Here is a 20,846-nt window from a genome sequence, read left to right as displayed (position 1 = left end):
AAAACAGTGACATAACTCAAAAAGTTTGGAAAGTTGGAGGTGTCGAAAAGATAAGGAACAATTATACAAATAAACATCTTTTGACCTTGAAGCCCCGTGATACTTCTCTGTGCCAATAGTCTCAACTGTTTCTAATAAACACATTCAAACTCTTTGAGTTTCCATATATGCATTAATTTAGTTCTAGTATGAATTCTTCTGAAAATATTAGCCATGATTTCGCGACTGTATGTTTACTGATGCATTTATCTGAATAACCAGAGACTTTATGACTGTCTGAAATAGAAATTTATTCTGCAAATGGGAACTTACAAAGGAGTTGTTTTACAAATGAGAAACTAAAGCCTGGTGAGTTAAGTGTATTGTTCTGAATCACATGGATGATAATAATGAGCAAACCTACACTAACTGATTAGATACCAGGTACTGTCCTAAGAAAGTTATGTATTTTAATTGATTTAACCTCATAACACAACTTATCAGGTTAGTACTATAGTATTACTATCCTCATTTTACATTGGGAAGATGAAATTCAGAGAGGTCAAGACATATCTTAGGGTCAAACAGCTATTAATTGAAGAGCTGGGAATTTAACACATGCCCTCAGGCTCAAAGGTTTTTTATCTGCTGTATCATTATTTCAATCATCAGGTAAACCAAGAGGAACCAATTGTGATGATTTTCAATTATAGAGTTTATGTGCAGAATTGCACACATTCAGGGAAATATTTCTTTTACACATGGAAGAGAACACACATTTAACTACGTGGATATACTCATAATACAGCCAATTAAACTGAACTAAGGCACTCACACTCAGGGATATGCCTACAAACCATTACATAAAATCTCTTTAAGGAAGAGTAAGTCTCAGTCTTTGAGATTACCTAAATAACTTGTTAATATTAAAATATGTAAATACAAAGAAAAATTAATTACTGAGTTGTGCTTAGTAAGTATTCAAGTGTCTTGAATCAAGAAAGCTTACTGGAAAAACATTCTGAAAGCCACTTACAACATTCCAATTAAAAATAAACAGCAATTTTTAAAACATGATATTCTAATAATGTTTAACAAAACTTCTAAAATGTTTCTATAATATCATGAAGAAAAACACTAAAATTATACTTATAAATATTTCACTTAATGAGAATTGAATTTTAGAATACTCAAATATACTACTTAAAGATTATTATTTAGTGGAAAAAATTTTAAAAGAATGCTGTTCCATTTATGTTGTGGGGCAGATTATCATTCTTGTACATTGAATTGAAACTTTAAAGGATTTACAGCTTTTCAAAATGAACTGATATCCACAGACAGCCATGCACATTTGATAAAACCCTTGAACAACAAAGTTTTCTGTAAACAAAGAATTTCATTCTCTTAAATTATAATAGAATGTAATAATATAATTGCAAGCAGTGACAGATATAATTATATTTGATTGGATAAATTAAGAGGAGTCTATAGAACTCATCAAACCCCTCAGACAGAAGTGACAAGGGGGTCATCTAGGTTCTAGACTGTACAGGGACATCTGCATTCCCACTTCTACATCTTGGCTGGGGCAGATTAGAAATCATGCAGGTTTTAAAAAGAATGGAGACATAGCGTCATTGACGATCCACATTAAGCCATCCTTAATATCAAACGTCTCCTAGTTACTGCAACATTGTTTCATGTTTTAGATTAGGGAGGAAGGAAGAAAGGAAGAGAGGGAGGGAGTGAGGAAGGGAGAAAGGAAGGGAAAGAGGAAGGTAGAGAAAGAGGGAAGGGGAGGAAGGGAAGGAGGGAGAGAAGAAAGGAAGGAAGGAAGGAAAAAAGGAAAGAAGGAGAGAAAGAAAGAAAAATAAAGAAAGACATTAAGCTCCTAGTAAAAGAGGAAAAGGGGTCAAATTGGTTAGAGGAATGTGGATTTTGAGGGCAACATATCCAATAAAAAATAAAACAGTTTTCTAGACAAATAAAGGGGACATTTGCCCTAATTTTAAATGCAGTTATTATGAAAATATTATTCCTTAAATGTCTATTATTTTAAATAAAATTTATTATTAATATTGTTAAATTCTTAGTTTACTTAGTTAATAATTTACTTTTCAAGCATTTATTTTTTCATTTTAATTTTCAATGTGCATCTACATGAAAAACTAGAGAAGACACGTGTCAGAAGGTATTTAAAACTCACTAATATTACCTTCTCACACTTATTTTCATTTTGCTCTTTCTAACTTGGTAGTATGCTTACCAAAAATTATAAATTTTATACTTCAAAAAACTTAAGGCAAAACTATTCCCTAACCTATTCTATTCACTTTGATGATAAATGACTGCAGATCTCCACTTAAATTGGTAAAATAATTCAAACAAAATTATTCAGACATTTTGCAATCTGCTTTTTATATTTTTTGTACTTTTTGATATACTATGTGACATGTGTATTTAAACTTGTTAATAATTTCATCATTCTAAATTTTCTTTTACAGCAATTAAGATTTAACGTGTTTTTGAAGATGTCATACTTAGCTGAGTAAAACAGAATATGAGTGAAAAATATAAAGCTGGAAATATAAACAATACGTAAGAGTGCTTAATTTTTCAGATAAAAAATCAGAATCACAAAGGTATTAATTATTACAAAGTAGTATTTAAAAATTACACTCAAGTTCATCCAGCATTCAATTCACTTCTCTACCTACTTCAGAATCTAAGAACCTGAAGCCATCTTGAATGCATCGTATTTTCCGACTCCCACTGAAAGTTTGCAGTTACTTAATGACCTCTTAAGTGCTAACTGAACACTAATCGAATGCCTACAAGTTAGTGAGTTTATTAATCCCTGAGCCATCAATTTGTTAAAGATCTCACATAAGAAAGAAACATATTATAGAAAGGTATTTATACCTTTGCCCTCACACATTAATCCTCATGATTACACTGGGTTGAAGGGGATAAGGGAGGATAAAGATGAAGATCTGGGCAGGGTCTAAAATAGGCAAGACCGAAGGGTAAGGCATGTACAGAACTTAATCGTTCTTTCACATAATAGTGTTTCAATTATTAAAAGCACATATTATGCTCCCTAATAGATCTCATGTTTCTTTACACTTTCCATTTCCTCTTTAATCATGTTTCAAATCCTCTTTGTGATTTCCAAGGTGTGACCTTAGTGCTGAAGCAAGATGCGCAAATGATTAGATCACTGTGGGACTCAGCTGACATTCACAGACTGTTTCTAGATAATTCAGTCAACATTTTAATACGTCAAATCCACCGGGGCAGTTTTGTTTGCGTTCTGTTGGCTTGCTTGCTTAGTTTTCCTTTGTTTGTTGTAAAGAGTAGCTCAAAGTCAATCTAATTCTGATAAATGGCCAGGGTACAGAATTCCTGGCCCAGACACCGCGTTTCATTATTATTATTATTTTAATCCTAAGATTGCAATTTTAATAGTTACAGAATTCCTTACATTCACACTAAATTTCTATGTAAATAAGCCAAGTTTACACTTGACATGTTTACATGGACTGCTTCTAAGCAAAATCTTCAATATTTGAATAAGAACATGATTTTTATAATTTATCTAGGATCTAATAATTTTACAATGATAATTTTTAGCTTTCTATGTTATTTCTAACCACCCAGATATTTGTGATTTCTGATTGTGTTTCCCAGTATTTTCACTATTTTCTCAGCTCTGCATTTTTGTGGAAATATGTCCTGTATGTTCATTTAAATCTGATAAATAGGTTAACAGACTAGAACATAAAAAAGAGTCCCGCAGAATTCAAAAAAATAATTCGCTCTAGAATGGCATAACATTTAGGTATGATTATTCAATTAATTTCTAATCTTCCCTATGAGTAACACTAGAGACCTTGCCTAGTGCCATACTGACTTTAAAAGTACTTTAGATTGCCTTTAATGCTCTGCAGCCAGTACAATGATTTACCATTTTACACTGAGGATGATAATTCCTAGTACTATTTTGCAAAATAAATTTGGCATAGAGTTAAATATTATATGAAAGTTTTTCATGTGATACATAATCAAAAGCTTACTTCAAGGCATACTTTAAGATAGATGAGGAAAATTGTTGCTTTTATGGAATTAAATGTCTTAAACAATTTGAATCTCAGTATTTCCACAAACTCATTAAGTAACCCCCTGCCCCCCCCACACAAACATATTTAAAGACATATTTCTAATACATAATCTACTTCATTGTTACCATGATAATAGTTTCCTGGAAGCAATAAAATCCAGGAGATTCTTACCTAAAAGTCTGGGAGCCTTGGTTGATTGTGGAGTCAGGGAGTTATTCACAGCATAGACCTGAGTTCCATAATCACTCACTGGAAAAAAATACAGCCAATTAAAACAGATAAACATTGTCAAAATCTCATATTTGTACTCATGATGCATAGCACAATGTTAAAAAAGACTTCTGGCAATTTCATTCACATTGCTATGTCAAATTAGCAAACAGTGAATCTTTAAATATATTGTATGATAATATTTCCAAGGGTAACAGTAGTTCTTTGTCAAAAAAGCATAACAGTTGATGTTTAAGTCGTCCCTTAAATAAATGCTGGCCGGGCGCGGTGGCTCACGCCTGTAATCCCAGAACTTTGGGAGGCCGAGGCGGGTGGATCACGAGGTCAACAGATCGAGACCATCCTGGTCAACATGGTGAAACCCCGTCTCTACTAAAAATACAAAAAATTAGCTGGGCATGGTGGCTCATGCCTGTAATCCCGGCTACTCAGGAGGCTGAGGCAGGAGAATTGCCTGAACCCAGGAGGCAGAGGTTGCGGTGAGCCGAGATGGCGCCATTGCACTCCAGCCTGGGTAACAAGAGTGAAACTCCATCTCAAAAACAAAACAAAACAAAACAAAACAAAACAAAACAAAACAAACAAACAAACAAAAAAACCATAAATGCTATAGGCAGATAAAACTCATTTTGGGCGATATTCAATAACTGTTTGCTCTCATATTTGTATAAATGTGAAAGACCTTAGTCTTTTAGTATATTTTGTATATTTAGTAACTTAGTATATTTTGCTAAAATTGTACTGTAGTATTTTCAGGAAGAAAAGTTAAATAACATAACATAAAATGTGAAAGACTTTAGTCTTTTAGTATATTTTGTATATTTTGTATATTTAGTAATTTAGTATATTTTGCTAAAATTGTACTGTAGTATTTTCAGGAAGAAAAGTTAAATAACATAGCATAAAATGTATTAGAGCTTTGAAAATAATTTTTAAATTTTCTATGCTTTCTAAAAATATATATAGTCACAAATCTCAGATTGAATGAACACAAATATATCTTAATTTGCATGGCTAAAACAAAACCAGAGTAAACTTGAACATCATCTTAGATGCCTTGGTCCATAAAAGAACTAAAATGAAACGAGAAATAAACTTACAAGTGTCTCCACAGGTGTTCTTGCATTCTTCCAGTGTCTCAAAGTTGTTCATATTGCCCAGACATCCACCATACTTGAAACGTTCACACTGTTTTGTTTGATTGTTATAAAAATACCTGGTAATATAACCTCGACATATTCCAGGATCTTCTTCCAAAAAGCAGAAATCTGGCTTTCCTATAAATTATAAAAATGTCAGAAAGCAATATTCTTTTTTTGTAAATAAATTACTGAGTTTAATGTAATTTATAATAACTGGCTAAGTTATTTAAGAAGTAAGCATAAAAAATTAAAATCAAAAATTGAACTATATTCACAACTATACACTAATAAAATTACCTATCATATTTTGGGATTGGTATTTCAAATTCTAAATTTCTCATAGTAAATTAATAGAAAATTAACTATGATATTTTTATGAATTTAAGGAGTAAAAGATTATTTTACCATGTACCACTCTTGGTTTGAAATTAAAAAATATTATGGCAAAAATGTGGTTTAATTATTTTTAATATGTTTATGTGTATGAACATTTAGGAAAGGTCTGTGAACATTTTAAGTTATTGAGGGTGGCTTCTCAGAAATAGCAGTGTGGTGCGTTGCATCACTAAGGATGGTTTAAATTTTTAAAAGTTGAAAAAGAAGATTTGTGGGTATGGAATTTTTCAAGGCTAGCCTTAGAAGTTCCTCAGTTCTTATGCGGGAATTAATATCTATACTAGGTAGGACATCCTCTACTGCTGTGTCATTTTTTTTCCTGCTTCTTGGCATTGAAATGACTTCAGTAATGCAGAGGCAGAAAGGAAATACATGTTCAAGGATTGGAGAGGCTGTTGCAAAAGACTAATACCTCTTCTTTGATAGTGCTCCAAAGCAGGCTAAACTCAGCTGTCACAAAAGTTTGTGCCATTGTGATCTACATTACCAGCTCTGTCTACATGCATGGACTGTGAAAAGAACTGAGCTAATTTTCAAAATAATTATGCTCACAAGACATTGTGCTTGAATATTTTAGAACAGAACTCGAATTTCTTCTCAATTTTTTTATTCCTGCAACTATATTACCACATAGGCAAAAATGAACTGTGGTACCTTTTTCATCTTAAAACAACAAGTTCTTCTACATCAGAGAAGCAACCCACGAGTGTTTTAAAATAAAAAAAAAACCCATGTATTTAATAATATTAATGATTTCTGCAAGTTACAGATATACAAAAGAACCAACTCCTTATTAAAAGTTATTTTATTAAGTAAAATTTTCTACCATAATATACTTTTAAAAGTCTATTTACTCTAACATTTCAATGTATTAATTTGAAAGCTAACTTTGTGTCTTCTTTATTGTCTTTTGTTCTTTCGAGTGACTGTTTTTATGATTTTTAGCTAAGTGCAATAATATCTCGGGAAAGGAATAAAACAAATCTTTAAAATTTTTTCAATTTTGTAAGATTAAAAAATACATTCAATTACTATCATTTGATTTGTTTTAGTCTTAATGTGTACCTTTTATGAAATTTTAAATGAACTGAACAGAAGACGCAAGAATTTTATGTTTGCCAAAAGTGGATGGGTGAAATATATTGCATATAAAGAACATAAAAGTCTAACAGATTATGCTGATAAGTATAGTTAAGAAACTTTACATGTACATAAATATACACACCTATATGTACCTACAAAATTAAAAATAAACAAAACAGAACAACAACAACAAAAAAGGTACAAGTCCTAATATGTAACCACAAAAATTAAAAACAAACAAAACAACAAAAAATAAACTGTACAACTGAATGTTGTTATTTTTCATATGAACCCCCACTGGGAAACTTATTTGAAGACAAAGGTGAAAATGCACACATGTAAAATAATTCTTTTCTGGCCTGCAGTTTAAAATACAGTTGTGAATCAAGAAATTAATTTCCCATATCCCTCAGGTAAATAAATTGACTGTCTTACTGAATTTGCATACATAATCCTTGCTCTAAGTTGGTGCTCAATTGAAATTGAGTAACAGAATGCAGACTGGATAAGCCACAGCATTATTACTGTTAACTTTTGTTTGGATCTGAATACTTGGTAATTGTCTTGAACCAAACTTTCTTTCAAAGAGATTGTATTAAATCTCAAATTTCTTTATAATGGTCCAATGCTAGGAAACATAATACTAAGTTAACTTGAAATTGATAGAAGTCTTTTTTATAAATAGGTGTTAGCATGTAAGCATTTTAAACACTCGTGTAAATACATATTTATTCTATAACTTTAATATATAATATGAATTATGAACGATTGAATTTTGAATTACAAATATATACTTTATAGCATAATTGTACATAAAAATATTACCTGTATTTATTTTTTTATAATTCTATGTTTTTGGTAAAAGGTCCTAATATTTAGATATTGGTATTTTCTTTCACAAAAATATCTTCTTTTACTTTGTGGACAAAAACTTCTTTATCATAAATATGCCATTTCATTTAATATTACAGGTAAGGCCTTCATTTAATTGACATACTAAACATTTTTGCCAAGATTAGTTTGATATTCATAGGAACTTTTTAAAAAATTGTAAGTAAGTACATACATTTACTTATGTTTCTTGTACAAACTTTGCTATCACCTTTATTTTATAAATTTTGATTACAATTCTGGTCAGTGAATTGAGTCTAAAGATTATCAATGTGTCACAGATATTTTCAAGTCTTTCCCACATAAATAAATCAAAATAACTAAAACTAAAATGCGCTTTGAGTTTCGTGGTCTTTTTGTCCTTAAACATTTAATCTCTTTGTTCAATATTTTATCATTGAAATGTAAATGCCATAAATGACAATTGGACCAAATCAGTTTCTAGACCTTTATTAAAAGGCGGTTCGTTTCCCTGATCCATTGATAACGTTTTTTCCTGTGCTGATATGTTTGTGAAAAAGTAATTATTTTAGGCTACAAATAATAAATAATATGATTTAAATTACAAAATTAAATGTAAACATAAATGCTAGATATTTATTTTTAAATATCTTCACTTACTTTTGCAGGTCTAACTAACTACTGGCAACTCAGAGGCATGCATCCATTCAAGGGAGTATTTGATGAAACTTGCTAAGGCCACACAATGCTGAGATTAACAAGTGATTAGAGATCAGAGAAATAAAGTAAGACTCAAAACATATAAATCTCTATCTGGAAGATGTTAAAACAGCATGTGTGGTTCTGGACTATGATTGAAATAAAGCTATATATCATGCTGCATTAGAATTAGGGTAATATGGTGTTTAGAGCCTCCTCTGACAAATAATAATGTTTATATTTTTCTTATTATTGATTATGTCAATTGAAACACACAATAAGTAATTTCAATAGTGATATGATCCATCTCTCATACGAGTTATGATCTATCTCTTTAATGGGTTTTTGATCAACCTCAGAGAAACTTAAGAATTGAATATCTATACTGAATCAAAGACCAGAAGAAACAAACAAACAAAAAATTGAATACCTTACATAAATGTTTCAAATTTACAGACAAATGAATGTTTACCATTTTGCAATGTTGTCTTTATCATCTTTCCGTTACCTGTAATCAAAAGAACATATGCATATCAACTGCTACAGTTTATAATGTAATACCATAAATTTGAATTTAAATAACTAGAGTGATGTATTTATCACCATTAAAATATTTCTTATATAGAATGTCTTAATAAAAATTAAATTTCTTTATTTCTTTAAAAAATAGTCTTTTCTATTTCCTGTAATCATGAAACCACCTCATTTGAATATAGCAATGTTTTAGGAACTATGATAAAACTTTCTAACACACTTACAAAGCTGAGAATTCATAGTGACTAAGTTTACTGATCCCAATGTCTATAATTAAACTAATTATTTAAAAATGTGAAATATGAAAGTAATTTAAGCAACCTATTTTGCATATAAAAATAATTAGTTAGTTACCTGGGAATAAGAGTAAAATTAACCGGAATTATTTCCTTTCCTTTATCTTTCCCCTGCTTCATTGTCTCAACCCAATTGCAAGTTTCATTATTATTACTAAGGTAGAGAAGAAATGAAACAAAAGTCATCTGGGACATTGTGGGGATTGCTCCTGCGAAGGGCCCTTGACAGGACCCTCGTCATCTTGAGCTTGAGCCCATACACATTTCTCCTCTCCTGGAGGCTGTTGAACTAACAGAAAGGAGGAAGTCTGGTTGCACTGATTTTATAAACATTAATCTTTGCCTCCGACATTTGCAACAGAATGGCTGAGCTCAGGCCTTGTGGTCTAACAAGACGTTGTATGGTTAGACATTGTGTGCCTCCTAGTTCCTTCTAACCTAGCCATATAACTGGTCTTTGATTATATAACCAATTGTAATCTGCTTTGACCCAATATTTTCTCTGTAAAACAAATGATACCACAGCAAAATAAATATCACTCAACTTTCCTAATGTCTCTATGAGGAAACACAATAACTCTATGACTTTGTTTACCTCTGCTAACTCCATCATATTGTTTGCATATGATCCTATATGAATAGGCAAGGTTAGAATGACATTTGGAAAGGTCCAGCTATACCTTGTTAACAATCTTACTTGCTTGCTTAACTGATTTTAGAAAAACACATGTTTAGATTTGTGACCCCCTTTTTGCAAACTTTATTGTCCCTTTGCTGGACATCCTTTGATTAAGAGTCATACTTTCTGTACCCCTTTTCTTGTGATTTTTTGTTTTTGATTTTATTTCAAGATACAATGGAATGTATGTCACTCCTCAAGCACTGAAAGGTATATCACCTGTAGTTTGCACAAATAAACTTGCTGTCTTGGCACTTCTTGCTCCGGCATTGCCTGGCAGTCCTCCAGACCCCACTCTCTATCTTTCTTTTCTTCCACGCACTCCCTCTTCCAGGTTAAGAACACTTGAGTGGGGCTGAGTCTCTCCGCTGGTCGGAAGCCCCCCGGCAGACGTGCCAGACCCCCACAGGACATATTGTTTAGTTTAACATTTGAATTGACAGAATCATTTTCTTCAAAATGTAGAATGCTAGTTGTCTTTGTCCTACCATATTCCAAGTATGAATTCTAAGTTCTCATTTAAATAATAGGTAATGAAAATCAAATTGACAAAATAAGTCTATGTAATTTGATTTGTTCACATAGACATTAGGAAAGTTGAGTGATATTTATTTTGCTGTGGAATCATTTGTTTTACAGAGAAAATATTGGGTCAAAGCAGGTTATAATTAGTTATCTAATCAAAGACCAGTTATATGGCTAGGTTAGTTATATGACAGAAAGGGAGAGAGCAAGAAGAGGGAAGAGAAAGAGAGAGAAAGAATATGAATTGGGTTATAAGCCTCTTTTAGCTACTGGATCATCGTTTTTCTCTTGAAATAGTTCTATGAAAAGTAAAATGTCTGTGAAAGGGAAACTAATGGACACAAACGTCTTTTCAAATTATACTATGTTTTATTCAATAGCCTTTTAAAAAAAGAGGTTATGTGTGTGTATGTGTGCTTGTGCGTATATAGCTATATCTATTGAGGTAAGTTTATTTACTTGTTTTCATTGCAACTAACCAACTTAATATTTTGAACTAGATTGTAGACTGTCATATAATATGACATTAAAATATTTAAATATAAAACCAATATGTTATGATTTAATTGATAAGGAGAAGAAAGGAATATATACATATAATGACTACATAAAACTAGAACACTAAGCAATTTCCATTCCTTATTTACCTATTGACTATAATCATAGGGTGGGAACATGAATGCTTGATTCATACAATATTTTAGGGAACATCTATTTTGTTTGTTTATTGTTTCATTCTGAATAGGATTAATTTAGTTAGTATCCATGCCAACTAACTCAATGTGGGTTAGCACACTAGAATTTTAAGTGTACTTATATTATCAATAATTATCTTTGTGTAATCTAATAATAATAACCATGGGCTCTCTTATTTGTCCATGAGAAATTTAAGAAATGAATACACTGAATCAAACCAGAAAAAACAAACAAGCGAGCAAACAAAAAAATTGAACATCTAAATGCCTTACATAAATATTTCCATAATTCGTATGCCAACAGCTGTTTGAGAGCAACTAATAGTTAGAAAAATGTATAGGAAATTATCAAGTTTTCTTAGATTTAGACAGGACAAACACTTTATCAATGCTTTTTAAGGAGTTGATAGAATATTAGACTAATTTCCATTCTAGTACTCTTTTGAATTTCAACTTATATTAGTTTTAATATTTCATTATGAACATTAAGATCTAAGACTGATAGTGAAAAATTGCAGAATTTGCATTTTGTTGATAGACATTGGCATATAATACTTATACTTCAAACTGAGTTACTGATTTTTGTTTCTAAATCTACTCAAAAGTGTGCCATATGTAAATAATGATATGCTCATCTGGGTGTGCAAGGAGAGTGTTAGATAAATATCAATTGTGTGGAGTTGGTAGAGAATGTTGTCCAAATCTTTTATATCCTTAGTAATTGTCTGTTTACTTTTATGGTCAATTACTAAAAAACATGTCTTGAAGTATGTAAACTGGACTGAGGAATCGTATACTCTCGCTTCTGCCAATCTTTTCTTTAAAAATTTTGGAGTTCTACAATTAGGACCATGCACATAGACATTAAGGATTGTTACGTATGTTTTATTAATGGGACCTCTTATAAATATCTTTCTTCCACCTGGTAGTATTTCCTATCCTGTAGTCTACTTTTACTAATCATTCTTATAGTTAGCGCTTACATGGTATATCTTTTGCCATCATTTCACTTTTAATCTCTCTGGCCTTATTTTTAAAGGGCCTTTCCTATAGACAACACGTAGTTCTTGATTTATTTTTGCATACAGTCTGATAATATATGCTTTTTAATTTGAGTGACTCGACCAAATTTTAATTCAAGTTAATTACTATTAAAGTTTAGTATAAACATCACTGTTTAGTATAATTACCATTAAAGTTTAGTATAAACATCACTGTTTGATTTCTGTTTCTCAATTCTTCTTTGTTTCTGTTTCCCTCTTTTCATGTCTTCTTTAGAATTATTGTAATTGAGTATTTAATGGTACTTTTATCTTTATTATGGACCTATTCACTATTTTTGTCTATTTCATTTTTTTTAAAGATTGCTTTAAGGATTATAATGTACTAATCCATTACAGTCTAGTGTCAAGCAACTTATGTCATTGTCACCTGTTACAATAATCTCATTGCTTTTTGCCTTCTTTCTTGGGTGCTTTAATTTTAAGTCCTTTAATACTAATTGTACTGCTACTCTACCAGGAATAAATTTCTGCAGATAATGTTGATTTGAACAGTGCATATTTTAAGGAATAGATTAGTGATTGGCAGTTTTTTCTCTTTTAGTTCTTTACTTTTTCTTTTTAAAAAATTTCTTTCTTTTTTTATTTTCATCGATTTAGGGAATAGAACCACAGTTTTGTTATGTGGTTATACTTCATAGTGATGAAATGGATCTTAGTGTAACCATAACCAAAATAGTGTCCATCATACCTGTTAGATCCCTTACTCCCCTTTCATCCTTAAATCCCACTGAGTGTCCATCGTCTATTTGTCTATTATTCTACTATAACCACATGTACAAATTATTTACCTCCCACTTACAAATGAGAACAGGTGGTATTTGAATTTCTGTTTCTGAGTTATTCCACTTAAGATAATGGCCTCCAGTTCCATCCAGGCTGCTATAAAAGACATGATTTTTATTTTTAATGGCTGAGTAGTATTCCATGGGGGGGTATAAGTATATACATATAAATATCATATTTTCTTTACTGAATTATCTGTTAATGGACACTTATGTTGATTTTATATCTTTGCTATTATAAATAGTGCTGTGCTAGACATTTGAATACAGTTATCTTTTTGATATAATGATTTCTTTGCTTTGGGTTAGATATCCAGTAGTGGGATTACTGGATAAATGGTGGTTATATTCTTAGGCCTTTGGGAAATCTCTATACTGTTTTCAATAGAGATTATATAAATTTACATTTCCAGCAGCAATATATAAGCATTTTATTTTCTCTTAATCTTCAACATTTGTTTTTTGTCTTTTTAATAATAGCTGTTTTGATTGCTGTAATATGATATCTCACTGTGATATTAATTTGCATTTGTCTGATGATTTGTGATTTTCAGCAGTTTTTATATGCTTGTTGGCTCCATGTATGCTTCTTTTGAAACATATCTTTTTGTGTCCTTTGTCCATTTTTTTAATGGTTTGTTATTTTCTTGTTGAATTGTTTGAGTTACCTGTAGATTTTGGATATTTGTTTTTTGTCCAATACATAGTTTGCAAATATTTTTCTCATTCCTCAGGTTATCTGTTCACTCTGATATGTGTTTTGCTGTGCAGAATATTTTAATTTACTTGTGGATCAACTTTAATTCTCATTTGTCTATTTTTGTTTATTTTCAATTTGCTTTTGAGGATTTAGTCACAAATTTTTTGCCTAGGTCAAATATCCAGAAGAGTTTTTTCTAGATTTTTTTTCTTCTAGAATTATTATGGTTTTAGGCCTTACATATAAGTCATTAATCTATTTAAATTTTTGTATAAGGCAAGAGACATTGTTCCACGTTTATTCTTCTGCATAGGGCTATCCATTTTCCCAACACCATTTATTGAATAGAGTGCCCATTCACCAGTGTGTGTGGTTTTGTCAATTTTATCAAAGCTCAGTTGGCTGTAAATAAATATAAATAACTGTTACAGTCAGGTGGAGGCTGTACCCTGTAAAGCCACAGGGACAGAGCTGCCCAAGACCATGGGAGCCCACTACTAGCTTCGGCATGACCTGTATGTGAGACATGGAGTCAAAGGAGATTATTTTGGAGCTTTAAGATTTGACTGCTCCGCTGAATTTTGGACTTGCATGGGGCCTGAAGACCCTTTGTTTTGGCCAATTTCTCCTATTTGAAACAGCTGTATTTACTTAATGCCTGTATTCCCCTTGCAGCTAGGGAGTAACTAACTTGCTTTTAATTTTAAAGGCTCATAGGCAGAGGGAACTCGCCACCTCTTGGAGAACACTTTGGACTGTGGACATTTGAGTTAATGCTGAAATTAGTTGAGGCTTTTGGGGACTGTTGGGAAGGCATGATCAGTTTTGAAATGTGAAGAAAGGCGATTTGGGAGGGGCTGAGGGTGGGGTAAAATGTCCCCATGCAAATCTTATCTTGAATTCCCTCGTGTTGTGGGAGAGACCTAGTGGGAGATAATTGAATCATGAGGGCAGGTCTTTTCCCTGCTCTTCTCGTGATGGTGAATGAGCCTCAGGAGATCTGATGGTTTTAAAAAGGGGAGTTTCCATGCACAAGCTCTCTTCTCTTGTCTGTCGTCATGGGAATCGTGCCTTTCACCATCTGCCATGATTGTGAGGCTTCCCAAGCCACATGAAACTGTGAGTTCATGTAATCTCTCTTGTACATTGCATGGTCTCGGCTATGTCTTATCAGAGTGAAAATGGACTAATACAGTTCTCTATTCTATTTCTATTGATCTATTTTTATTTTTATACCAATATCATGCTCTTTTGGTTTTTACAGCCTTGTATCATTTGAAATCCGGTAATTTGACATTTTCAGTTTTCTTCTTTTTGCTTAGGATTACTTTGGCTATTTGGGCTCTTTTTTGGTTCCATATGAATTTTGCTATTTTTCTAATTCTGTGAAAAAATGACATTGGTATTTCGATAAAAATTACATTGAATCTGTAGATTGCTTTAGGGATTATGATTATTTTAATTATATTGATTCTTGCAATCCATGAGCATGGAATGTTTTTCCATTTTTTCATATCATCTAAAATTTCTTTCAACAGAGTTTTGTAGTTTTCCATGTAGAGATCTTTTACCTCCTTGCTTTAATGTATTCCTAGGTATTTTGGTTTTCTGTAGCTATCGTAAATAGAATTGACTTATTGTTTTCACAGCTTTATTGTTATTGGTAGATAGAATCTTTCAACTCTTTAAGAAATTTATTCTCTTTTGAGTTGTTTCTTGTAAGAAATTTGTAATTATTTTGGTCTTTGTTTCCTTACATCTAAGGTATTCTCTCCTTAGATGCTTTTAAGATTACTTTGTATCTCTGATTTTCAGCAATTTAACTCCAATATTTATTTATGTGTTTTATTTTCTTTTTGTTTATTATTTATTATTTGTAAGGGCTCTTGGTTCTATATATTACAATTTTTATCCAGTGTGGTTAATTCTTTGGTATTTTATTTGTTTACATATTTTTTTCTGCTGTGACTCTCAGGATTTCAGTTATGCATTTTGGTGGACCAGTTTTTATTGTGTCACTAATTACTAGGCTATATGCTTATTTGCTTGTTTGTTTCGTCTGTTATTTTCCACTGTGCTTGATGTTAAACTGTTGTGCTGTTTTAAAGTTTACTAATCTTTTCTTCCCTAGTGTCTAATATGGTCTTAAGTACATCCAGTGATTTAAAATTTTTATATATTTTTCAGTTTCAGAATTTCCATTTAGTTCATTTTCATATTTTCAATTTATCTTTATATTATGTTCATGTTTTATTTCATTTACTATATTTGTAACAGCTATTTTAAAGTCCTTGTCTGCCAATTCAATCACCTTTGTTATTTCTGTCTGTTTAAATTGAGTCATTTTTCTCCTGGTTTTTGATCACAATTTGCTTCTTCTTTGAATATTTAGTATTTTGAGATATTTTTGAATATCATACTGTTGGTTGATGAATTTTATTGTCTTTGGCTAAAGAATGTTGAAGTTCATTTTTGCAGGTATTTAAGTTACTTGTGGATTAACTGAATCCTTTAAGTCTGTTTTTAAGCTTTGTTAGGGCAAGCCTAAAGTAGCTTTTACTCTAGGTCTAATTTAGGCCTAGTACTAAATTAAATACTTAATGTTACTTAGTCATGTGGGCCCTTTACCAATTGTTCCACTTATAGATCCTTGATAATTATTTTCCCAAACTCATAGAATTTCACTTATTCAATTAAATTTTTATTATTCAATGAAAAACTCAAAGGGGACCCTATCCAGATTTCTAGGGTGTTTCTCCACACAGGTCTATCACATTCCACACTGAATTAGTCTGATTTCACTCTGCTGATAAAGACATACTGAAGACTGGGCAGTTTACAAAAGAAAGAGGTTTATTGGACTCAGAGTTCCACCTGGCTGGGGAGGCCTCACAATCATGGCCTCCCCTAGGAGGTACAAGTCACATCTTACATGGATGGCAGCAGGCAAAAAAGAAAGCTTGTGCAGAGAAACTCCCACTTTTAAAACCAACAGATCTTGTGAAACCCCTTCACTATCATGATAACAGCATGGGAAAGACTTGCCTTCATGATTCAGTCATTTCCCACCAGGTCCCTCTCACAATACCTGGAAATTATGGGATCTACAAGATGAGATTTGGGTGAAGAAACAGAGCCAAACCATATCATTCCACCTCTGGCCCCTCCCAAATCTCATATCTTCACATTTCAAAACCAATCATGCCTTCCCAACAGTCCCCAAAAGTCTCAGTGCATATCAGTATTAACTCAAAATCCACGGTCCAATGTCTCCCCCAAGATGTGGCAAGTCCCTTCTGCCTATGAGCCTTTAAAATCAAAAGCAAGTTAGTCACTTCCTAGATACAATGAGAGTACAGTGCTAGGTAAATACAGCTGTTCCAAATAGGAGAAATTGGCCAAAACATAGGGTCTACAGGCCCCATGCAAGTCCAAAATCCAGCAGGGCAGTCAAATCTTAAATCTCTAAAATGTTCTCCTTTGACTCCATGTCTCACATCCAGATCACACTGATGTAAGAGGTGGGATTCCAAGGCCTTGGGCAGCTCTACCCCTGTGGCTTTTCTGGATACAGCCTCCCTCCTGGCTGCTTTTGCAGGCTGGTGTTGAGTGTCTGCAGCTTTTTCAGGTGCATGGTGCAACCTGTTGGTGGATCTACCATTCTGGGGCCTGGAGGACAGTGGCTCTCTTCTCACAACTCCACTAGGTGATTCCCCAATAGGGACTCTGTATGAGGGCTCTGACTTCATATTTCCCTTCTACACTGCCCTAGCAGAGATCTTCCATGAGAGCCCCACCCCTGCAGCAAACTTCTACCTGGGCATCCAGGCATTTTTATACACCTTCTGCAATCTAGGCAGGGGTTTCCAAACCTCAATTCTTGACTTCTGTGTACTTGCAGGCTCAATACCACATGGAAGTTGCCAAAGCTTGAGGCCTGCACCCTCTGAAGCCATAGCTTGAGCTCTTCATTGACCCCTTTCAACCACAGTTAGAGTGACTGGGAGATAGGGCACCAAGTCCTTAAACTGCACATAGCACAGGACTCTGGGCCTGACCCCGGAAACCAGTTTTTCCTCCTAAGCCTCCAGGCTTATGATAGGAAGAGCTGGTGCAAAGATCTCACATGCTCTGGAGACATTTTCCCTATTATCCTGGTCATTAACATTCAGCTCCTTGTTACTTATACAAATTTCTGCAGCTGGCTTGAATTTTTCCTTGGAGAATAGGATTTTCTTTCTATTGCATTGTGGCTACAAACTTTTATGCTGTTTCCATTTTGAAACTGAATGTCTTTAACAACACCCAAGTCACTTCTTGAATGCTTTGGTGCTTAGAAATTTCTTCTGCCAGATACTCTATATCATTTCTCTCAAGTTCAAAGTTCAACAAATCTCTAGGGCAGGGGCAAAATGCTGCCAGTCTCTTTGCTAAAACATGAGAGTCAGCTTTGCTCCAGTTCCCAAGTTCCTCACCTCCATCTGAGACCACCTCAGCCTGTACCTTATCGTTCATACTATTATCAGCATTTTTCTCAAAGCCATTCAACAAGTCTCTAGGAAGTTCCAAACTTTCCCACTTTTTCCTCTATTTTTTTGAGCCCTCTAAAGTATTCCAACTTCTGCCTGTTACCCAGTTTCAAAGTCACTTCCACATTTTCAGGTATCTTTTCAGCAACACCCCACACTACTGGTACCAATTTAGTGTGAGTAAGTCACATCTTACAAGGATAGCTGCAGGCAAAGAGAGCTTATGCAGAGAAACTTCGGTTTGTTAAAACAATTAGATCTTGTGAGACCCATTCACTATTATGAGAACAGTATGGGAAAGACCACCAGCCCCCTCATCGCTTGTGATTCAATCATTTCCCACCAGTCCCTTCCACAACATGTGGGAATTATGGAAGCTACAAGATATTTGGTTGGAAACACAGAGCCAAACCCTACCACACACATTGTTAGAAAAACCACAACCACTTCAGCTTTCTAATCTCTAATAGCCATCGCCTCTCTTTAGAGAGTCCACCCATTCTATACTTGGATTCCTTTCCCATAACTGTTGTTCAGAATGCCTTCGTACAGAAAGCAGGGGAGATTGGAGGGCTTATCTTATGTATTTACCTTCTCCCAGAGGTCACAATCCTTCACTGCCTTTTTATCAATGTTTACAAACATTAGTTTTTTACATTTTGTCCAGTTTCATAGTTCTTTATGTTGGGAAAGAAAGTACAGTTCTAGTTATCTGTCATGGCTGTAGATGAAATTCTCTTCTTAGGTGTGTTTTTAAAAGTCTAGCCATACGTTTTCTACATATCAGCTATATCCTTAACAGTAATGAGCTGGATGTAACACTCAGATATTGATACAATAATAGAAGGTGACTTGTTTTTTTTTTTTTTTTGGGATGGAGTCCTCATTTGTTGCCCAGGCTGTAGTGCAGTGGCACAATCTCAGCTCACTGCGATCTCCACCTTCTGGTTTCAAGCAATTCTCCTGTCTCAGCCTCCTGAGTAGCTGGAACTACAGGCACATGCCACCATGGCTGGCTAATTTTTATATTTTTAGTAGAGACAGTGTTTCACCATACTGGTCAGGCTGGTCTCGAACTCCTGACCTCAGGTGATCCACCTGCTCTGGCCTCCCAAAGTGCTGGAATTACAGGCAAGAGCCACTGTGCCCAGCCTCAAGTGACTTTTGATAGATAATGAGGAGATGGGGTAAGTAAGTTACATTTACATGCTAGCCAGTAATGATATGTTAAATGATAAACAGGGCCATCACTGATGAGTAAAATGATTACATCTGAGTAACTTTTAAAGAAAAGAGTAATCTTTGTACAATGATAAAGCATAAGACTTGAATTATACACATATACAAAGAACAGGTGTGTATTTCAGAGAGGAGACTCATTGATGAAAATAAATAGCCTGCTAAATGAAAGAGTGAGGATTACTAAGGATGAGCAATTAAAAATGATTTTCAACTCAACACAAAAGGATACTTGGCCCAATATATATGAAAGAAATCGAGGTAGAGAAATATGTGATGAATGGAAAATGACCAGGCAATCACAAAAACCAAAGGCACCTCTGAGGAACACTGAGCTGCCTAAACTGCATTAGTAACATTCCTAGGGGATCTATGGAGAGGAAATAGGGAAATCAGTGCTGTGAGGTTAAAAAAAAATATATTCATGCCTATTCTCTTCTGAAAGCTCTGGAGCATACAACAAAACACGTTACAGAGTCACAGAGGAGAGAAGTTTGCTCTTTCACCACATTGAGGTTTTCCCACAGAGCAAGAGCACTGTGATGCCAAGGCTGTTTAGAAAGCAGTAACAGAGTGAGAATGCAGAGCTGCCTGATTTGCAAAAAGCATGACATCTAGTGTTACTAACCAGAGATATAATTTCTGTATCACCTCAGTTCTATCCAATCAGCTCTACAAACATGCTATGGCAGAATTTTAGACTAGGGAAATAAAAGCAACCCAACTTATTATATTCCTTGAGTAACTTACAATTTGGGGGAATAATCTGAGATTTAAAAAAGCATTCAAAATTTTGGTCAGTAATTATTTGTAATTTATCTTAGTGAGAAGATATAAAATCACATGGAATAAGGTAATTAGCAAAATTTATAAAAACATTAAATTTTAGTAGGATTAATGCAGAACAATAGTTTAATATGATGTACTTTTGAAATTTGTAACTTAGTAATATTAATATAAAATGTTGGGTTTAGTAAAGCCTACAAAGGTCATCAGGGATGACTTTTCTTTTTTATAGCATTCTGTTTTTACTTTCTGTAGTATTTCAAAGTTCCAATAACAAAAAACCCTTAAATTTCATATGTAGTTCAACTATTTCATGCAGCTTAGAATTTTATTATTAGCAGCCATAGAACTTCAGTTTTCAGATCATGATCTTGAGAAAGGACCATCATGAGACCATTGTGTCAACAAAGGAAAGACCAAGTCAATGTGACGAACGGGTCTTCTGCCGACTCAGATCGCAATGTCGGGTTGCTGAATTATACCCTTTTCATTTAAAAAATACTCCACCATT

At 33.4% G+C, this 20,846-nt stretch overlaps 1 protein-coding gene across 12 annotated transcripts in view; it reads right to left on the bottom strand.

The window, feature by feature from the left end:
* TFPI (tissue factor pathway inhibitor) overlaps positions 1–20,846 on the bottom strand; it is an 88,232-nt gene that overhangs the window by 14,159 nt on the left and 53,227 nt on the right. For all 12 annotated transcript variants that reach the window (XM_078327179.1, XM_054257397.2, XM_078327182.1 and 9 more), the window contains 3 exons: positions 8,979–9,014; positions 5,435–5,611; positions 4,275–4,352 (listed from right to left, as the gene is read on the bottom strand). In XM_078327179.1, coding sequence (XP_078183305.1) covers positions 4,275–4,352; positions 5,435–5,611; positions 8,979–9,014 — 291 coding nt within the window. The remainder of the gene's footprint in view (positions 1–4,274; positions 4,353–5,434; positions 5,612–8,978; positions 9,015–20,846) is intronic.

The sequence above is a fragment of the Callithrix jacchus genome, chromosome 6 (assembly GCF_049354715.1).
Source record: "Callithrix jacchus isolate 240 chromosome 6, calJac240_pri, whole genome shotgun sequence".
NCBI lineage: Eukaryota > Metazoa > Chordata > Mammalia > Primates > Cebidae > Callithrix > Callithrix jacchus.
This window is presented reverse-complemented; position numbering and strand designations above follow the sequence as displayed.